This window comes from Cinclus cinclus, chromosome 19 (assembly GCF_963662255.1).
Source record: "Cinclus cinclus chromosome 19, bCinCin1.1, whole genome shotgun sequence".
NCBI lineage: Eukaryota > Metazoa > Chordata > Aves > Passeriformes > Cinclidae > Cinclus > Cinclus cinclus.
The window spans coordinates 4,424,486-4,441,156 of NC_085064.1; the positions used below are offsets into that span (position 1 = coordinate 4,424,486).

Genomic DNA, 16,671 nt, shown 5'->3' on the forward strand with positions numbered 1-16,671 from the left:
GGAAAGGAAAGGAAAGGAAAGGAAAGGAAAGGAAAGGGAAAGGAAAGGAAAAAAACGTGATACGTGATTTCTGTCTTTACTTGGTATCCACGTAGGGAGTGGAGTCCCTTGGTCACCTGGCTGCAGGCTCCTGGGTGAGTGGAGGGAAAGCTATTCTGTGTGTCCCCTTCACCCACCAAAAATGGCATTTCACTCTCCCTGGCCTGGCTAATCCTACCTTTGCTGGGAATTCCAAAACCAAAGCTATCAGTCTGCCAGTTCCTATGGTTTTGGGAGCTTTTTTGATCGTATATTCTTCTTCTGGAGATGGTAGCTGCTGAAATTTTATTGCTTGAATCCTGTAGCTTCTGTTCAATCTCATTTGGAAAAAAAAGAACTTCCAGCCCTCGAGGCTGTAGAGGAAAGCTTAGGAAAATGAACCCTAAATGCCCTGGCATTCAGACCAATAAAGACAGCCTGGCATCGGTTGTCATGTAAATAACAAGTTTGTAAAACAAACACTGCACATTCCAGCGGTTTTGTTTGTTAAATCTGCCTCTCCTACAGTCTGGACTGGGACCTGGTGCCAACCTTTCCTGGCCAGCAGAGCACCAGCACCATCCTCCTCCTCTTCCTCCTCCGAACTGCCCAGTTTGGAAACAACTTTTCCATACTGGGAGCAGCAGCAGGGGCTCTGAAGGTGAGCCCGAGGATTCTCAGGACTTTTCCTGGAGAGCAGTTCGCTGCTCTCTGCCTGGCTCCTGCCTCCACCTGGACAGGTAAGTGGATGCTTTGGCACGTGGGGTAAATTTCCCATTTACCTTCACACATCAAGGAAGGTAAATCCAGCTCCTCGATGGTGACAATGACTTTGTCAGCGATATGCTGAACTTAATTATATCATATTATGCAGAAGATGTTAATCTAAATGTAACCAAACTGTTGTGGGTCACTATTTCTGAAGTATGTGTTGAGCTTGCCATGGGTTAAGTGTGGTAAACTCTTATTTCCTGCCCAGAACTGGTTTATTTTTGTGACACAGGAGTTTTCAGTAAGTTTGTACTAGAAAAGTGCTTGGCTAAGGCTTTTACTGTGAAAACAGACCAAAAATGCTTTGCTCAGATTTTTACTGGCAGCTGTAGATGAAATGCTTTCCTCAGTTTTATGCTGCAAGCAAATATATATTGATAACCAAATGAACTCCTTGATTAATTAAAACACACCATACATTCTACCAGAGAAACAGAGAATTCATCCCTAGAAATCTTTAAGTGAGAGGATGATGGTTTTAATCTGTCATAGCCAGAGTGTGTGGGGAGGCTGGGGCTGGGCAGAGCTGAGGCAGGAGGCTCAACCAGAAACAGTCTGAGCTGGGATTTTGTTTGGATATGTGATACCATATTTAGAATATATATAAAAAAAAAACTGAAAGAGAAAGAAGGATGTCCTCTGGCTGCTGCAAAGTAAGAGATTTGTCACACTTTCACCAGGGTTTTGGGGTCTAAGTGCTATTTGGAGGAGGATCAGGGACTAAGTGCCCCATCCATCTCCACTGGCCTCAGGTTCTTGTGTATTTGCTGCTCAGAGAACCTCCCTGGCAGCTGCTGGAGCTGTGTGTTCCTCATGCCCTCCCTCGGCTGCCAGCAGCACTCATCCAAACTGCAGTTGCCTCCAAACCTTTTGTCCTTTCCTACTAAACCATCTTTGTGACCTTCAGTTTCAGCATGAGAGCTGGGACCTGCTGGCTGTCCTCTCCAGAGTGCTTGGTCCCCAGGGCTGGAAGCAGGAGGAGGAGGAAGAGCAGAGGGCTGATGCTGTCCCTGTGTCACCACTGGTGCGTGCAGTGCCAAGTGCCAGCGTTTATCCAGCAAACTGCCACGCCAGCCTGTCACCTCCCAGCAGAGAGGGACACGCTGGTGAATTCAGCACTCCCTGGGGCAGTGTGGGAAGGCAGCTGGCAGGGGGGCAGTTGCTTGCTGCACAAACTCCACAGCAGAACCTACTATGGAAGTGCAGTTACTGCTGGTTCCAAGAGTAAAAGCATCTCTGTTACACACCCTGCTTACTCCATGCTCAAGGATTGCATCAGGTGGATGCAAATCTCCTCACATCCCTACCAGCAGACACCCTCCTGTGAGGAAGCCTTGAGAAAACAGAAATTGTCCAGAAGACTAAAACTGAACACTGCCTTTCTCTTCCAAAACTTACTCAAAGTTTAACTTCACCAGGCCAGATTGCCGAAATCCAGATTGTCTTAATTTATTAAAACACCCCACGATTTAAAATTGCTCAGAATTCCCAGTACCAGGATGCTCTGCAAGCGTTTTCCTTCCCTTCAAACTTAGGGGTTCCAGAGAAAAGAAAGAAAGAAAGAAAGAAAGTAGAAGTTGTGGATTTGAATAAGTGAAGCCGCTTTTGAGCTCTGACTCAGAGCCTGCTTTTTTTTTTTTTATGCCTGACAAAATTTCCCAATAGATTTTTTAAAGTTTCATAAGAAACCAAAAGAATTCAACACTGCAAAGTCTCAAATTCCCCGTGACACTCCAAACTCCCAAATTTCACTGACGACTTCCAAGCCTGCCTGTGCAAGGTGCGATTACTGAGGGAGCCGAAGATCCGAACTCTGGCTGGAAAACCGGGGTTTAAGCGGGGAAAGAAGGCATGGGAGCAGGAGAGGCTGTCCTGGCAGGAGAAGGGCAAAGAGCAGCCGCTCCAAGCGCTCGGTGCCGGCTGCGGGAGATGCCCCGGAGGAGGGCTCGGGGCTCGGTGCCCGGCTGGGAGCGCCGGTTCGGGCACGAAGCCGTTCTGCGAGTGCCATCCAGGGGAAGGGAGTTGCATTTCAGCCGCTGCTCCGGGAGAGGCGGGGGTTGAAGCGAGGCTGGCTGCGGGTGTGGGTGTGGAGGAGAAGGGATCAACCCAAGCGAGACGTTTCCAACTTCCCGAGCCGCGCCCCGAGCTCAGCCGGTGCGCAGGGCAGGGGTAGGAGTGGGATTAACAATCGGAGAAGTGCCAGGAGTTTAGGAAAGGGACCAGAACACCCACAGCAGGTCTAAAAATCTTAATTACAGAGCCACAGAATCACTTAGGGTGGAAAAGATCTCCAAAATCATCGAGTCCGACCTGTGACCGATCACCACCTTGTCACCCAGCGCAGAGCGCCGAGTGCCAGGTCCAGGAATTCCTTGGACTCCTCCGGGAACGGTGACTCCAAACCTTCCGGGGCGACCCTTTCCAAGTCTGGTGACAATTTAGGTGGATACATTTTGTGTGAACCTCTCCCCCGGACCCCTCTGCTGGATCTGGGGATGGAGAGCAGCCGCAATGGCCTGTCGGTCCCTGCCCCCGAGTGCTTCCCAAATCTCAGGATTTACGACTTGGGAAAACCCTCGCAGGGAGAATCCATCCTGCTCTGTGCCCATCACCAGCTGGGGACCGCCGGGTGTTTAAAACACGACCACGCTTGTGAAGGAGCAGCAGGGAAACACAAATTCCTTGTCATATAAATCAGCTGGGAGGGGGAACTGGTTTTAACCATTTTAAGGGGAAACCTTTCTGCTGTGGAGCTGCCCACGGAGACTGTGACCCCCCCGCCACCCTTGGGGTCCCATTGGTCGTGGGATGGGAGGTGGCCATGGCCATGGGATGTTGGGGTGGCCATGGTGATGGGACGGGAGCTGGCGATGGCCGTGGGAGGGGGTTGGACATGGCCTTGGGACGGGAGCTGGCCATGGTGATGGGATGGGAGCTGGCCGTGCCCGGGCAGGGCTCGGGGTCGGAGGGAGAGGGGGTCACTGGGGTCGCGGGGCTCACCTTGAGGATGAGCGGGTTGCGCAGCATGCTGAGCCGGACCAAACCCACCCTCTCGTTCTCCGTGCCCGGGCCTGCCTCGGCCAAGGTCATCGGCCGCCGCCGGGGCCCCGCTCTGCCGCCTGCCATGGCACGGGGGGTTCGGTCCAGGGCCGGGGGTCTCTCGGCACTCCCAGCCCTGGTCCTGGTACCGGGGACGGGGGGAGAATCTCGGCTGTCCCGGTGCCGGGACGCTCTCGGCGGTGCTGGTCCCGATCCCGATTCCGATCCCGAGGGGTCTCTGCACGGCCCCGGTGCCCGGTCCCGGTCCCGATCCCGGGGGTCTCTGCACGGCCCCGGTGCCGGTCCCGGTCCCGATCCCGGGGGTCTCTGCACGGCCCCGGTGCCGGTCCCGGGGTTCTCCCACCCAACTCGCGGCGCGCGCGGTGGCGTCCGTCTCCAGGCAACAGGCGGTGCGCCGTTCTCATGGGTCCGGCTGGGGCCGCTTCCGCCGGGGGAACGGATGAACAAGGGGAACGGATGGGCCGGGGGTGGGGCGCGGCGGTTTGCGGTGCGGGTGGACACCGCGTGGAGGCAGTGGAAGCCCGGCGGGAACGGGAACGGGAACGGGAACGTCAAGGGTTTGAGAGGGCTGCGGGTTCCTCACCGCTCGGGGCTGCCGAGAGCTCTGTGGGTTCGCTGGGAGTCCCCTTCGGTAGTCCCTGAGCGGCGGGGTCTGGCCCGGCCGCACGCCCGTGCTCAGCCGGGGTTTATCGGTATCTGGGCCTAGAGGCGAGCTGTGGTTTGAGCTCCACAGAGCCTTCGGGGCCGCTCGTTCCACGCGGTGGTGCGGAGGGCATACCCGGGACCGGCTGGCGGTGCGAATTACCCTGGGCATGCGAAATTCGAGGCTGCTGCGTAGTGAGTCTTTTGTATGTGCTGGATGTAGAAAATGTGCTTAAAAATGCTTCCTGCGTCCTCTGTGTTGCTGAATTCTGTAGGAATTGTCCTGTCCTGGGACAGAGCCGGCAGGGCTGAGCTCGGCCTGTCAAGAAACTTCTAATTAGAAATTTTGGGGTTTTTGCTGGTGAGTTTCCTATCTCTTTGTTGCTTTTAGCTTGCTGTTTTTTCAGTGCTGAAAGCTGAGTTGAACATAATAGATGTTGCTTAGTTATTTAAAATCAAAGCTGATAGTTATTAAACTTACTGGAGCGTATTTTGTTGTTGTAGGAAGGCACTTTGGAGGCTGGGGACAGCTGTGATGCACATCTGTTTGACAAAAAAGGCATCAGCTTTTCCTAGGTACGTTACAAAACTCACTGGATTGAAGAGTCAAGATAAAATTGACTTTTTAACGGTTAAAGTTTTGGGTGGGTATTATGCTTTTTGTTGTTGGTTTTTTTTTGGGGGGGTGTATGTTTTAAACAAAAATGATGTATAAATAACAACACTTCAATAAAACTCCTCTCTTTTACTTAAGAGAAAAAAAATGAAAGGCGAAGCACATGCAGATGATTTTCAAGTCCAGGATTTTGTCAAGAAGAAGAAAAAGAAGAAGAAAAAGAAGAGGAAACACAGCGAGTCCAGCAATACACATGAAAATGCTGAAATTGTGGAAGATCCAGAGCTCAGCCATGCTTCCCTGGTGCTGTTTGAAGATGCAGCAGCACAGGGCAGCAAGGACAGGAAAAAGAAGAAAAAACTGAAAAAAAAGGATGAGAAGCAGCAGGCTTTGATAGATAATTACATTGTGAGGGTGAAACCTGAAATCAGCAATGGGACTGAAGCGGCTGCTGTCCCGAGGAAGAAGAGCAAGAGGAAGGATCAGGACAGCACTGACAAGCTCAGCAGTGTCAGTTGTGCCCTTGTGAACCAGTACAACAGTCAGGACTGCCAGGAGCATGCTGCTGATTACGTTTATTTTAAAAAACCCAAGAAGAAAAAGAAAGAAAAGCAGCCTGAAGCTGATGAGACGTGTGAGCTGTCTCCCTCTGAGGAACACAGCAAGGGTCACAAAGAGAAATCCAAAAAGAAGAAGAAGAAGAGGAGAGAGGGCAGTGCCCAGGATGTGCAGGAGGACACAGAGGGAGCAGCTGAGCAGCCACTGCTGCCATCCTCGGAGCAGGGCAAGGGACACAGGGGGTGGCCTTCACCTGCAGGTGAGGATGGAGGCTGTGATGCTGCTTCTGCTGTCACTGAGGTCTCCATGGAGCTTCCTGCTGATTTTTCTACACCCAGTAAAGCAGCTGATCGAGCTAAAAAGACTCCAGCACATGCCAAAAAGGCAAATAAAAGCAGTGCTTATGTCATGGAAGAAAGTCCTTCAGAGTCTGACGTGATGTAAGTTCAGGTTTTGTTTGTGGCTTTTTTTTCCCCTTCCTCCACTCCCCAAATACATTCCTTCATGTTACTTGGGTTCCAGGTTTTTGTTCATTCTGTTTTGTGCGTGTTTTAAAGAAAAACTTTGAACTTACATGGCATTTGTGATATTAGAGACCTACTTTAAAAGCTCAGTTTTCATGTGGAGATCCAGTAATAGTTTTTAAGAATACTTCAGTGTGGCCTCTTTTCTCCTCTTTAAAAACATAGGTAGGGAAATAATTTATGTGCAAACAATTTGCATGTAAAAAAAGAAAACTTGGGGGGAAAAGAAAAGGATTTTGTTTGTGAAACTTGATATTTATAGTGAACATGTGCATTTTAACCAAGCAACTAGTAAGGTCAGCTGAACAATTGAACATTCTGTGCAAATAAATGCTTGTGTAAGTAGTTCTTGATGATTTTACAGTGTCTAAAACATAGAACAGGAGCACTACTAAGAGACAGACAGAAATCATCTGTGTGCCAGTGGTAGCAAGAGAACATTATTTCTTCAATATGCCCATGTGTGAGAGTTTTTTGGATTTTCAGAACTTCAGAAAGCTCCTTGATTATTTGAAGTATAGAAATTTGGTAATAAACTACTATTATTAAATTATGTTAAAAGGTTAGAAATGCAAGGCAGTGGATGTGTGAAGTATTTTTTGTTCTGTTCATTCTTTTAATGGTAGAGGTGTTAACAAAATCTCTGTTTAGAAGCTCTAGTGGTGTATTTTATTTCAGGTCTTTTTTGGTTTTTTTGTTCTTTTTAATAACAGGACACCAGAAGCCTCGGCATCACATAAAAAGAAGAAGAAGCAGAACAATTCCTTTGCTGAATTGGCAGCCTCTGACGAGATGAGTGTGGATGGTGAAGAAAGCCTGGACATTGCTATGACTTCAGTCATGGATTTAGATACTGCAAGACAAGAACTGGAAGAGTTTATTCCTCATGTCAAGAATATATCAGATGGTTCAATCAAGAAAATGGCTGGAAGAGACCTAACAAGGTTTAAGGAGTTTAAAAAACAGGGTGAGCTCTCTGAAATCCTCTTACAGTGAGAAAGGACTGTGCAGCTGTGCTAATGTTTGGACAGAGGGAAAAGTTTCTTGTGTCTTTTCTGTTGCACCCACAGAGTCTGGTTCACTTCATTCCATTGACATATTTGCTGTTTCTCTGTTTTGTAGCATCTGCTTCCACATTGGCAAATCTCAGTCCAGACTTGTGTGTTAATTGCTGATTCCCAGCTGGTTTTGTCTCAGTTTTCTCTTTTCCCCTCTGAATTTGTTGATACCTGAGCTAAAACCTGAGATGTACAAGAGGTAGTACTTGAGGGTTGATTTGTTTTTTTTTTAACCTTTCTGTGTTTTAGGTATTGCTGTCAAGTTTGGCAGATTTACCCAGAAGGAAAATAAACAAATCCAGAAAAATGTTGAAGAGTTTTTATCACTTACTGGAATAGACAGTGCTGAAAAACTTTTGTTTACCTCGAGGTATCCAGATGATAAAGACACCATCCATCGCCTAAAAACAGAACATCATTTTTGTGAAAAAATCTGTGAGTATTTAAGTTCATCCTCAGACAGCTGAATGTTACATTCTGCAACCTGGTGATATCATGGCGTGTGATTGTAAAATAATTTTTATTGTAAAGCACTGATGTTGGTAAATTTGGTAAAAAAAGAAGTTGCTGACATGGTATAGTTGATAATTGCACAGTCCACTGTTCTTGTGACCTGGTGTCAAATAGGAAGAGTTTAGAGATCAATCATGGTCAAGAGCAGTAAAGACTTCCAGACTTGCATTTGGGCTTTATGGCTTTAAGTGCATTATTTGCTAAACTATAGTTGAAGTTACTAATGGCAGCTGTGAGTGATTGATTAAGTCCTGTCTGAAATTGTCACCTGCTCTTAGATCACATAAATAGGTAGCAGGGGCAGGACTGAGGGGGGTGGCAGAAACTGAGCCATGTCAGTTTTCCAGGACATGGGGATCTCCTCAGTGCACCAGGAGCTTTATTCTGTGTTTGGTGACATCATCTCGGGCAAGGCAGAGCAAGGGCAGCCTGTCACAGATCAGGATACTGGGATCAAATACAGATTTGTTCCTGTGTGATTATTTCACACACACCATCCTTCCCTCTGCATTGGCACATTTGCCTGATGTTGACTTTCATTCCAGTCTGGAGTTTGCTCCTGGGCTGGGAAGATTTGGCAGAAAGTCTCATCAGTGTTGTGTGCCTTGCAGTCCCCTCTCCAGGGCACTGTTGACCGTGGTGGTTGTGTCTTCCCAGGGATTGGTCTCTTTGGATCTTCCCTTCAGCAGAGATCTCCACTTGGTTTTTGCTGGATGCCCCCAGTGCCTCCTTTTCCCAGTTGGAACAGTCTGTAAGCACCCAGTGTCTCCTCAGCCTCCTGGTGGCTGTCTCATGTCTCCCTTTTAATGGGAGTGTTCAGCATGCCAGTTAAATTTTAATCACACCTGGATCAAATGCACAGCCAGTCCATGCAGTTTGTAGCTGGTGAGCGAAAAGAATCCATTGTTGACAGCACAGTCATGAAAATGTGTGGGCTTGGGTTTTGGGGTTTGTTTCATTTTGGCCTCAGCACTGTTAGAAATGTTTGTTAAATGTGATCCTTTACCTTCCAGCTGAGGGCATACCCCGGCCCTGGAGGCTGATATATTATCGAGCAAGGAAGATGTTTGACCCAAATAATTATAAAGGAAGGTGAGGGAATACTTTAAAAGTATTGCTGAATGCTAATATCAGTCTGTGTTGATTATTTGTATATTAAAAATGGATTCAAATGAAGATCATCTCTCCCATTTGTGCCAGTTGCTATGACTTAATTGTTAGTTCATTTTCCCTTATTGCTTCCTCTGTTCTAAAATGTGACTTGAAGTGATAGTGATGATTAACATTGATCACCTGCAGATGTTATAGCTCTTTAAGAGATTGAAATGGTTTGAATTCAGAGTTGAAGCTGTGCCCATTTCCTCAACCAGGTATTCTAAGGAAGAAAAAGAAAAATTAAAGAAGTATCAAGCTCTGCATGGCAATGATTGGAAGAAGATTTCTGAGTTGATGTCCCGGTCTAACCTCTCAGTTGCTATGAAATTCTCTGAAATTAAGTCAGGTATGTAATTCTAAGAAAAACAGTTTATTTTGTGCAATGCTATTTGGACAGTTTGATGTAGGTACCCTAAACATAAGGAAAAAGTCCTTCAAGTATGGGGGTTTTAATTAATTAATTAATTTGTAGTGGTGGTCCTCTTCTTCACACCACTGATTGCATTTGCATGTGGAAAGGATGAGAAAGATCTCTGAAAGAAAATGGAAAAAAAGTGGAACAAATATAACTATAAACTGACATCTAAAAAAGATGATTTCATGGGGAGGGCAGAAGGAGTTTGGCAGCCAGGTTTAAAAAGATAAAATCTGGGGATCAGACTGTTCTTTAGTGTTTAGGCTGAGCTCTCAAGTCTGGTATGCAGAAGAGTTTGTAGGACATGTGGTGAGAAGATAGTACTACAAATAAAAATCATGCAAAGTGAAACATTTGCTCTTTTTTCCTTTCCCCCCTAATCATTTATGATTAATTATACCTTAACCTGGTGGATTTTGACTTTTAGCTATTAACTATGGTCCTTGGACAAAGGAAGAGACCCAGAAGTTAATGAATGCGGTGAAGGAGGTGCTGAGGAGAAAACTGAAAACAGAAAATGCAGATTCTCCTTTGTCACTGGAACAGTCAGATACAGATCTGTGGATTGACCGTGAGAAGCTGTACCAGGCGCTGCCATGGACTGAGATTGAAAGCAAAGTGGGAAGTCGATACTGGAGACAGTGCAAACAGAAATGGTGAGGGCTTGGACTAAACTGAGATAGTAACATGTGTTCTGGGGTGAATTTATTCTGCAAAACCTGTGTTTTGTGCCGTGGTGATGCTTTGATAGGATAGGTAAGAGATTGGAGAGCACAGGAAAGGCATTGCAGACATGTCTGAGACAAGTAACTCTTTGCTAGCTGTGGCAGGTTTTCTGTTTGCTGTGATAGCAAAGCCTGATTTCTGCCTGGTGTGCTGAGCATCTGAGTTGATTTACATGATGAACTCTGGGCCTTGTGACTAACCCCAGCAGTATTATTTAGCTAAAATAGATGATTGAGACTCTTAATGCTGTTTAACACCAAACCAGCCGCTTCAGAAACTTTCACATAACCTTGTGTAGTTATCTGGAAGAAATGTATGATTTTAAGGAACTTTCCCATCCAACAGGAATAGCAGCTTGTTTGTAGGTATTTTAGGGGAAACCCTCCCAGGCAAGGCCTGGGCCCTGGCCAAGCCCTGGCCCCTGCTGGTTGGGAAGTGTGGCATCAGATCCAGGTGTTTCTGTGCTAAAAATATAATCAAGTCACTTTGATTTGCTGATCTGGGGCCTTTAAAAGCTGGACCCACTTCTGGGGAGAATTTGGAGAGCTCACCTAGGGGTGGACACACTGTGTAGCATTTCCCAGTTGCTGGGAAGGGTTCTCCAGTCCTGGCTGTGAAATGGGGCTCCCCAGCAACAGGATCTGGATGATGGTAAAATACTGAGGCAATTGGTGATGCAGCTTTCTCAATCACTATCCTTTCTCTCATGTAGTAATGCTTAGTGCATTCCCTTGCTTATTTTTGCTTGTTGCTAAAGCCATGTGTGTAGTTTTATTGAATGTATCATTTTACTTTTTTGTTGCCTTGATATTCATAGTAAAATAGGACAATTCTTTCCATTGATGATTCTGTCCTTTCAACCCCCCCTGTCACTTGGCAGAACACTGCCTCTCTGGGACAGCAGCAGCATCTCGATGCTTGGAATTTCTTGAAATTACAGAAGCCTCTTTTTGTGTGTTTTCAAAGGAATTCAATTTTAACAAGCAAGTTGACCAGAGGGCAGCAGTTGTACAGAGGGACCAATGGATTACGGGCCAAGATCAATCTGATTAAAAGGTACAGTTCTGAGCACTGGGATGTTTTTGTATCTCCCATTGTTTGAGCTGTGTTTATAAAAGTTTGCAGGGTGACAACAGCCTGCTTGCAGCTTGATAAATGTTTTGTAATCATTCTTTCTCTGGACAAGATGTCCTGTAATTTCTGACTGGGGTAGCTGGGAGCACTGAATTATATCTTAAGTTCTGCCTGCAAACTGTTTCTGTCTTACATTCACAGGTTGTATGAAACAAAAGCAGAGGATGCCACTGAAGTAAACTGGGATGAACTCAGTAGTGCTATTGGGTAAACCTTTCCCTCTTTTCTGGGATACAAAGGATAGTTAAAGCAGATGAATCAAAGTTCTGATACCTTTAGAACTGTAGGAAATGTTCAGTTTGGAAACATTACAGTTGCATACCCTGGCATAGCACTGAGCAGGAAGCCAAGATCTGAAACCCTTAGCATTCCAAATACTGGAGTGTTGTGTATTTGTGCTTTCAGATGTTAATCAGCTACTGGGAAAAAATATGACTTGATATTGTGGGTTAATTATTATTTGAATTCCCTCTTTTTGCCTAAATCTAATCTAGGGTTTGACTGGCATCACTGTCAGGAATGGATAGGTCAATAACAATGAAGCTTTATGGTAGTTCCTTGCACCACTAATTCTTTGAACTCTTCTCTTTGCAGAGATGTTCCTAGAGCCTATGTTCAATCAAAGTTTTATAGGCTAAAAGTGTCCTCTGTCCCTTTATGGAAAAGAAAGACTTTTTCTGGTCAGTATTCCAGCTGTTTGTATGTACTCCTTAAGGCTTTGGCTTGAATCTCAGAGGATACATATTCTGGTTCAGTTTTTTCCTAACTGGCTAAAATCTTAGGCTTTATACTTACTTTACTAAACTTTTTTTTTTTTTAATAACTTTCAATGTCCTCTTTGTGCAAGTGCTTATGAACCTGTTCTTTTTAATACCTTGGCTTGAGAAGATTTAAGACTGTGGACTTAAATTTTTCTTTGCGTGCTTGCGTTATGTTTGATCTCCCTGCAGCCCCTGTGATCAGAACAACACAGAAATTTGGTGCCTTCAACACTGACAGCATAATTTCTGTCTGTGAGATGCTGTTCCTTTACAGATCCAGTTAAAACTACTTCTTTTTTTTTTTTTCTCATAGAAATTATTGAGTATCTGTATGAAAAGAAGCTCCCAGAACTTGAAGAAAAGTTAAGAAAAGAAGAGGGGAAACGCCACAGTTTTGGCAAGTCAGCAGCCAGTCAGCAGCAGCAGGTTTTCAGATTCAGTGACATTTTTGACTCCAGTGACGAGTCAAAAGGCATTTGTGAGGAGAGTGATTAATTGATTGTCCTAAAAGCAATGCCTAATTTGCATATTTAACTGGAAATGGGTCTGGTTCAAAGTAGGTGTACCTCACCACCTGCAAGTACCCAGGGTGTTGATAATGGGAAAAGTCGGGATAGGCACCTCTGATTGTCTTGTTTCATCTTGAAGATTGAGTTATACTCAGCTTTTATGCCACCTTTTATTTAATTTAGCTCTGGTTTTAAAAGTTCTCATGTAAGCATCCAAGTTGCTCTCTAAATGTCTCAAATTACCATTTTTTCCTGTGGAGCTGAAAGCTTCTCTTTTCCCTCTATGAGTGAACTTGGTTTTCAGAACTTTATTTTTTTAAATTCCTGGTATTGGGAAAAGGTTTTCAGTTTGCTTTTAAATCTCTGTAATAGGCCAATCTTGAGACTGTGTTGATGAAAACAGCACAACGTTTGAGTTGGTTTTTTTTTTTTAAACAGGTAGCTTATTCTTAAAAGCAACTGATTTTATTTTTGATGTAGACTTACACTTTGTCAATCCTTCTAGAGAAAAACGACTTTTCTCCATTACTATTCATCATTTCATGCAAGCTAAAACAAATAATTTTAAATGTTATAATTAATATTTGGAATACAGAGACAAAAAAGTGTATATATATACATATGCATACATTTATATTTTTATTTTGCCAAGGAGAATTTCTACATTTTAGTAAGAAAATAAAGCAATAAGATGGAGGTTGTACTCATGTTTTGTATTATACTTTTGACTCTCTGCCTGAAGTGATTATTTGTAAATTAACTGAATGAATGTAAAATATCTTACAGTGTTAAGTCTTTGTATGGCTTTTATATATTTCCCATATTCTGTACTAGACAGTAATGGAAGAAGACTCAGTCCCTGATCTTTGAGGGTCATTATGATAAGTGACAATTTCCCTTTTCAGTTTTAGTAATCATCACTGAAAATTCAGAAATTTCAATAGCTTGAACTAAAGGCTTTGTTGGAGGGTCTGGAAGTTGACTCATAGCAAGGGATTTTAAAGGAGAACTTTCCATGTTTAACTGTCTGGCTTTAGTGACTGGGATTTTTGTGAGACAGGCAGGACCTCCCCTGCAATCAGCCACTGCTTTGAGTGTAAAGTTTTCCAGCCAAGAGATGGAAACACCACTTCTATTTAGATCTTTGTGTTTGTTTCCTGGGTTTGAAGGTTAAAAGCTGAAAAACTTGAATTGCTGAACCTAAGAAGTTTGTGTTTTTCAAGGGTATTTTTTTCCCTGGAAAATGGAGATTCTGAAATGATGCCTGGTTGTAGAATTTGTAGAGTAGATCTTGCAGAAATAAACTTCTACCTCCATGATGAAACTTATATTATTTTTTGCTTTAAAAGAAAACTCTTGTGGCTCAGTAGAATGCACCTTGCTCTAAAGAGAGAAACAGCACTGTTTTATTGAGCAAAAAGAATAATTTGACAGAGTTCAATAAACTTGATGGAATTTAATAAAGTTTGAACAGTAGTTTACTAAGGTTCAGTAAGTTTGATGGTGAAGTTCACCTTATTAATGACTGCATGGAAGAAACATACAAAGGAAAACTGAGTTAAAATCAAGTTAGTGATTCACAAAGAGTTTTGGAGACCCAAAGGGTGAGAAAGGCCCTCCAGTTGGCTTCTGAAGTTCAGAATATGGCCCCCCTTCCTCCAGGATCCAGGCTTAGTGCCAGACCTGATCAGTGCTTTATGTATGTGAAGTTCATCATTAAGAATGAGTAGCCCCATGAATCAGAGGTATTTCATTATTTCATTACTAATTCAGCTGCTCTCAGTCACTGAGCAAGGGTCGGGTGTGAGCAAGGGATCTCTTGCCCTGGGGCAGGGTGGGGCTCAGGTAGGGGATCCCAAACCTTGAGAGGCTCCCTGTTTACATGGCCTGCAGTCCAGCTGCAATTCAGAGTTATTAGGGTGAAATTGGTGCCTTTAATCAGCAGTACAGACAAGATAGGTGCCTTTGTTTTAGCTCTGCTATCTTGTTCTCTGCTCTCATTATCTGGCATGTTTGGGTTTCAAAATCACCTTTCAAAAATGATTGTCCAAGGCACTTTCACTCCCTTGTCTGTGAGCCAGGAGCATTCCAGCTTGAAGGGTCACCTCAGGCCATGACCTCCTCCTGTTACTGCCTCCCAGAAACTACCCAAGGAAGTCCAGGACAATTTTTATGGGCAACAAGTGATGGTACCTGGACAATACATCTGCCTGTAGACAGAAAAGCAAAAGAAATTACCCTGAGCCTTCCTACTTTATGTCCAATTTGGAAAAAAATTCCCATTTAATGGAAAACACGAACTTCTGCAGATAAGAACGAGACAAGAAGTTCTAAATCAAGATGAACCTTGGCAAGAGCCCTCTACTGGAGTGAAATTTGGGTGGGTCCTGTAGCAAACTAGTGAAAAAGAGAAATGATGTATAAACTAGACAGGTCAAGTAGATAGACTTAGCAAGAGTCAGCCAGGAAGGATTTAAAGAACTAAACATGCAATTACAAGCCACCACAAAAATGACTTCACAAAATTGATTGGCCTTAGATATGTTACTCCTGAAAGAGCACGGGGTGTGAAGATTTTTAAAAGGACAAATTGATCATTGCTGCACCCACATCCCAAATGTAACTGCAGATGTAGAATATTATATCAATCAGTTGAAACAAATAGAGTATGAGGCACAAGAAGAACAAAAGGACTTGACTATGAGCTGGTTAGACAAAATCTTCAAAGGGTTAGGATGGAATGTGAGTTCATGGATTAAATCTATCATGAGAGTTTGATAATCTTACTAATTATGTTCTTAGTGATTTGGTTAGTCTACAGCATCCTGAAAAGAGAAATACGGAAAAGGACGTCCTGGAACCAAAAGGTAATGAAGGCACAGACACGGGACAGAAATCCACACCCATCATCTTCAGGTTCCTTGGTTTGTGACAGCATCCACGACAATGGTTGTAACAACTATGGATTTGAAGATAAATATCAAGTACAAACTCAGAAGCCAAAAGGACTGTATCAAGTGAAAGCATTTACACTTATTATAGTGAAAATATTTTCACTGGGAAGCAGCAGGATGTACTAATGAGAAATTAGCAAATGTAAAGCAAATTAGCCACAAAATGAAGAATTTAGACTGGTTAGATCCAGAAAGACTGAGGAACACAATAACTGTGCATACTCTGAGAACAAAGTTGAAAAGTTCAGATGCGAAGAAGACCCCCAAGACCACCTAAATTGGGGAGGCACAAGAACAATACAGAACTATTTATAACCATGAGATAACATTATGCAAAATATCTCCAGCACATATATGATGATGCTCTAATGACACAGCAACATCAAGGAATACTTACTGCATAAAAAAAAACCCCACAGCACTTGACAAAGGTGGGTAAGTGATGTGGAGAAATCCCCCCTACCTCCAGCACTGCAATAAACAAATACCTGCTCCACAGACACCGGTCCATGGGGTTTTATTTCCAGCCAATCTTTTCGAGCGTCGCCGCCCAAGCTGCAGGCCCAGCCCCGTGCCTCAGTTTCCCCTACCCGGGGGCTGTGCTGGCCCTTTAAGGCTCCTCCCGCGGGAGGCAGCGAGCGCCCACTTCCGGCCGCGTCCGGAAGCGCGGGCAGCGCCGCGGCCTCAGGGCGGCAGCGCCGGGAGGGCCGGACCGGACCGGACCGGGCGGACCGAGGGACCTGCGGGAGCGGCGTGAGGTGAGCGACGAGCGGAGGGACCGCCCGTTCGCCCGGCACCGCGCTGGAGCTTGTGCTGCACCCTGCGGAGCCCGCGCTCCTACCGCGGGCTCCCTTTGTGTCGGTTCCTCACGCCGCCTCAGGGCAGGTGCTGCCCCGCCAGGCCCGGTCCCGCTTGGCGGGAAGGGACGGAGGGCACCGGGCAGGGCGGCTGAGGCGAGCGGGGCGCTCGGGTGGAGCTGTCGGGGTGCTCCAGGGCTTGGGGTTCGTGTTGGGGTTGCGGTGGGGCCGGCACCGGCGCGGCTACCGTGGCTCCAACCGCGAAATCGAAAGTTTTGGGTGCTCGGGCGTTCCGTGCGCGGGTGCCGAGGCTCCGCAGCCGGTGCGGGGTGTCGGTAGCAGCATTACAGGGCACGGTGCTGCTCGCCGCTGGGGTTCGTTCGTGAGCCCGCCCACGCTCCTTTAAGCGATTTTCTCGCTTAAGGGGCATAGGTCAATATTTACGCCTTTTCTGAGTGAA

At 45.3% G+C, this 16,671-nt stretch overlaps 2 protein-coding genes across 2 annotated transcripts in view; one reads left to right on the top strand and one right to left on the bottom strand.

The window, feature by feature from the left end:
* The window catches only part of CFAP77 (cilia and flagella associated protein 77), a 57,878-nt gene extending 53,963 nt beyond the window's left edge, over window positions 1-3,915 (bottom strand). The window contains exon 1 of the mRNA XM_062505647.1: window positions 3,790-3,915. Within this exon, the coding sequence (XP_062361631.1) occupies window positions 3,790-3,915 (126 nt within the window). The remainder of the gene's footprint in view (window positions 1-3,789) is intronic.
* A 455-nt stretch (window positions 3,916-4,370) lies between these two features.
* Window positions 4,371-13,886, top strand: TTF1 (transcription termination factor 1). Its single transcript, XM_062505646.1, has 12 exons — window positions 4,371-4,686; window positions 4,996-5,067; window positions 5,246-6,105; window positions 6,903-7,156; window positions 7,497-7,682; window positions 8,774-8,852; window positions 9,131-9,261; window positions 9,758-9,986; window positions 11,023-11,112; window positions 11,332-11,397; window positions 11,785-11,870; window positions 12,265-13,886. Exons 3-12 carry the CDS (start codon window positions 5,255-5,257, stop codon window positions 12,444-12,446), a joined length of 2,154 nt encoding a protein of 717 aa, XP_062361630.1. The 5' UTR covers window positions 4,371-4,686; window positions 4,996-5,067; window positions 5,246-5,254; the 3' UTR covers window positions 12,447-13,886.
* The last annotated feature ends 2,785 nt before the right edge of the window (window positions 13,887-16,671 follow it).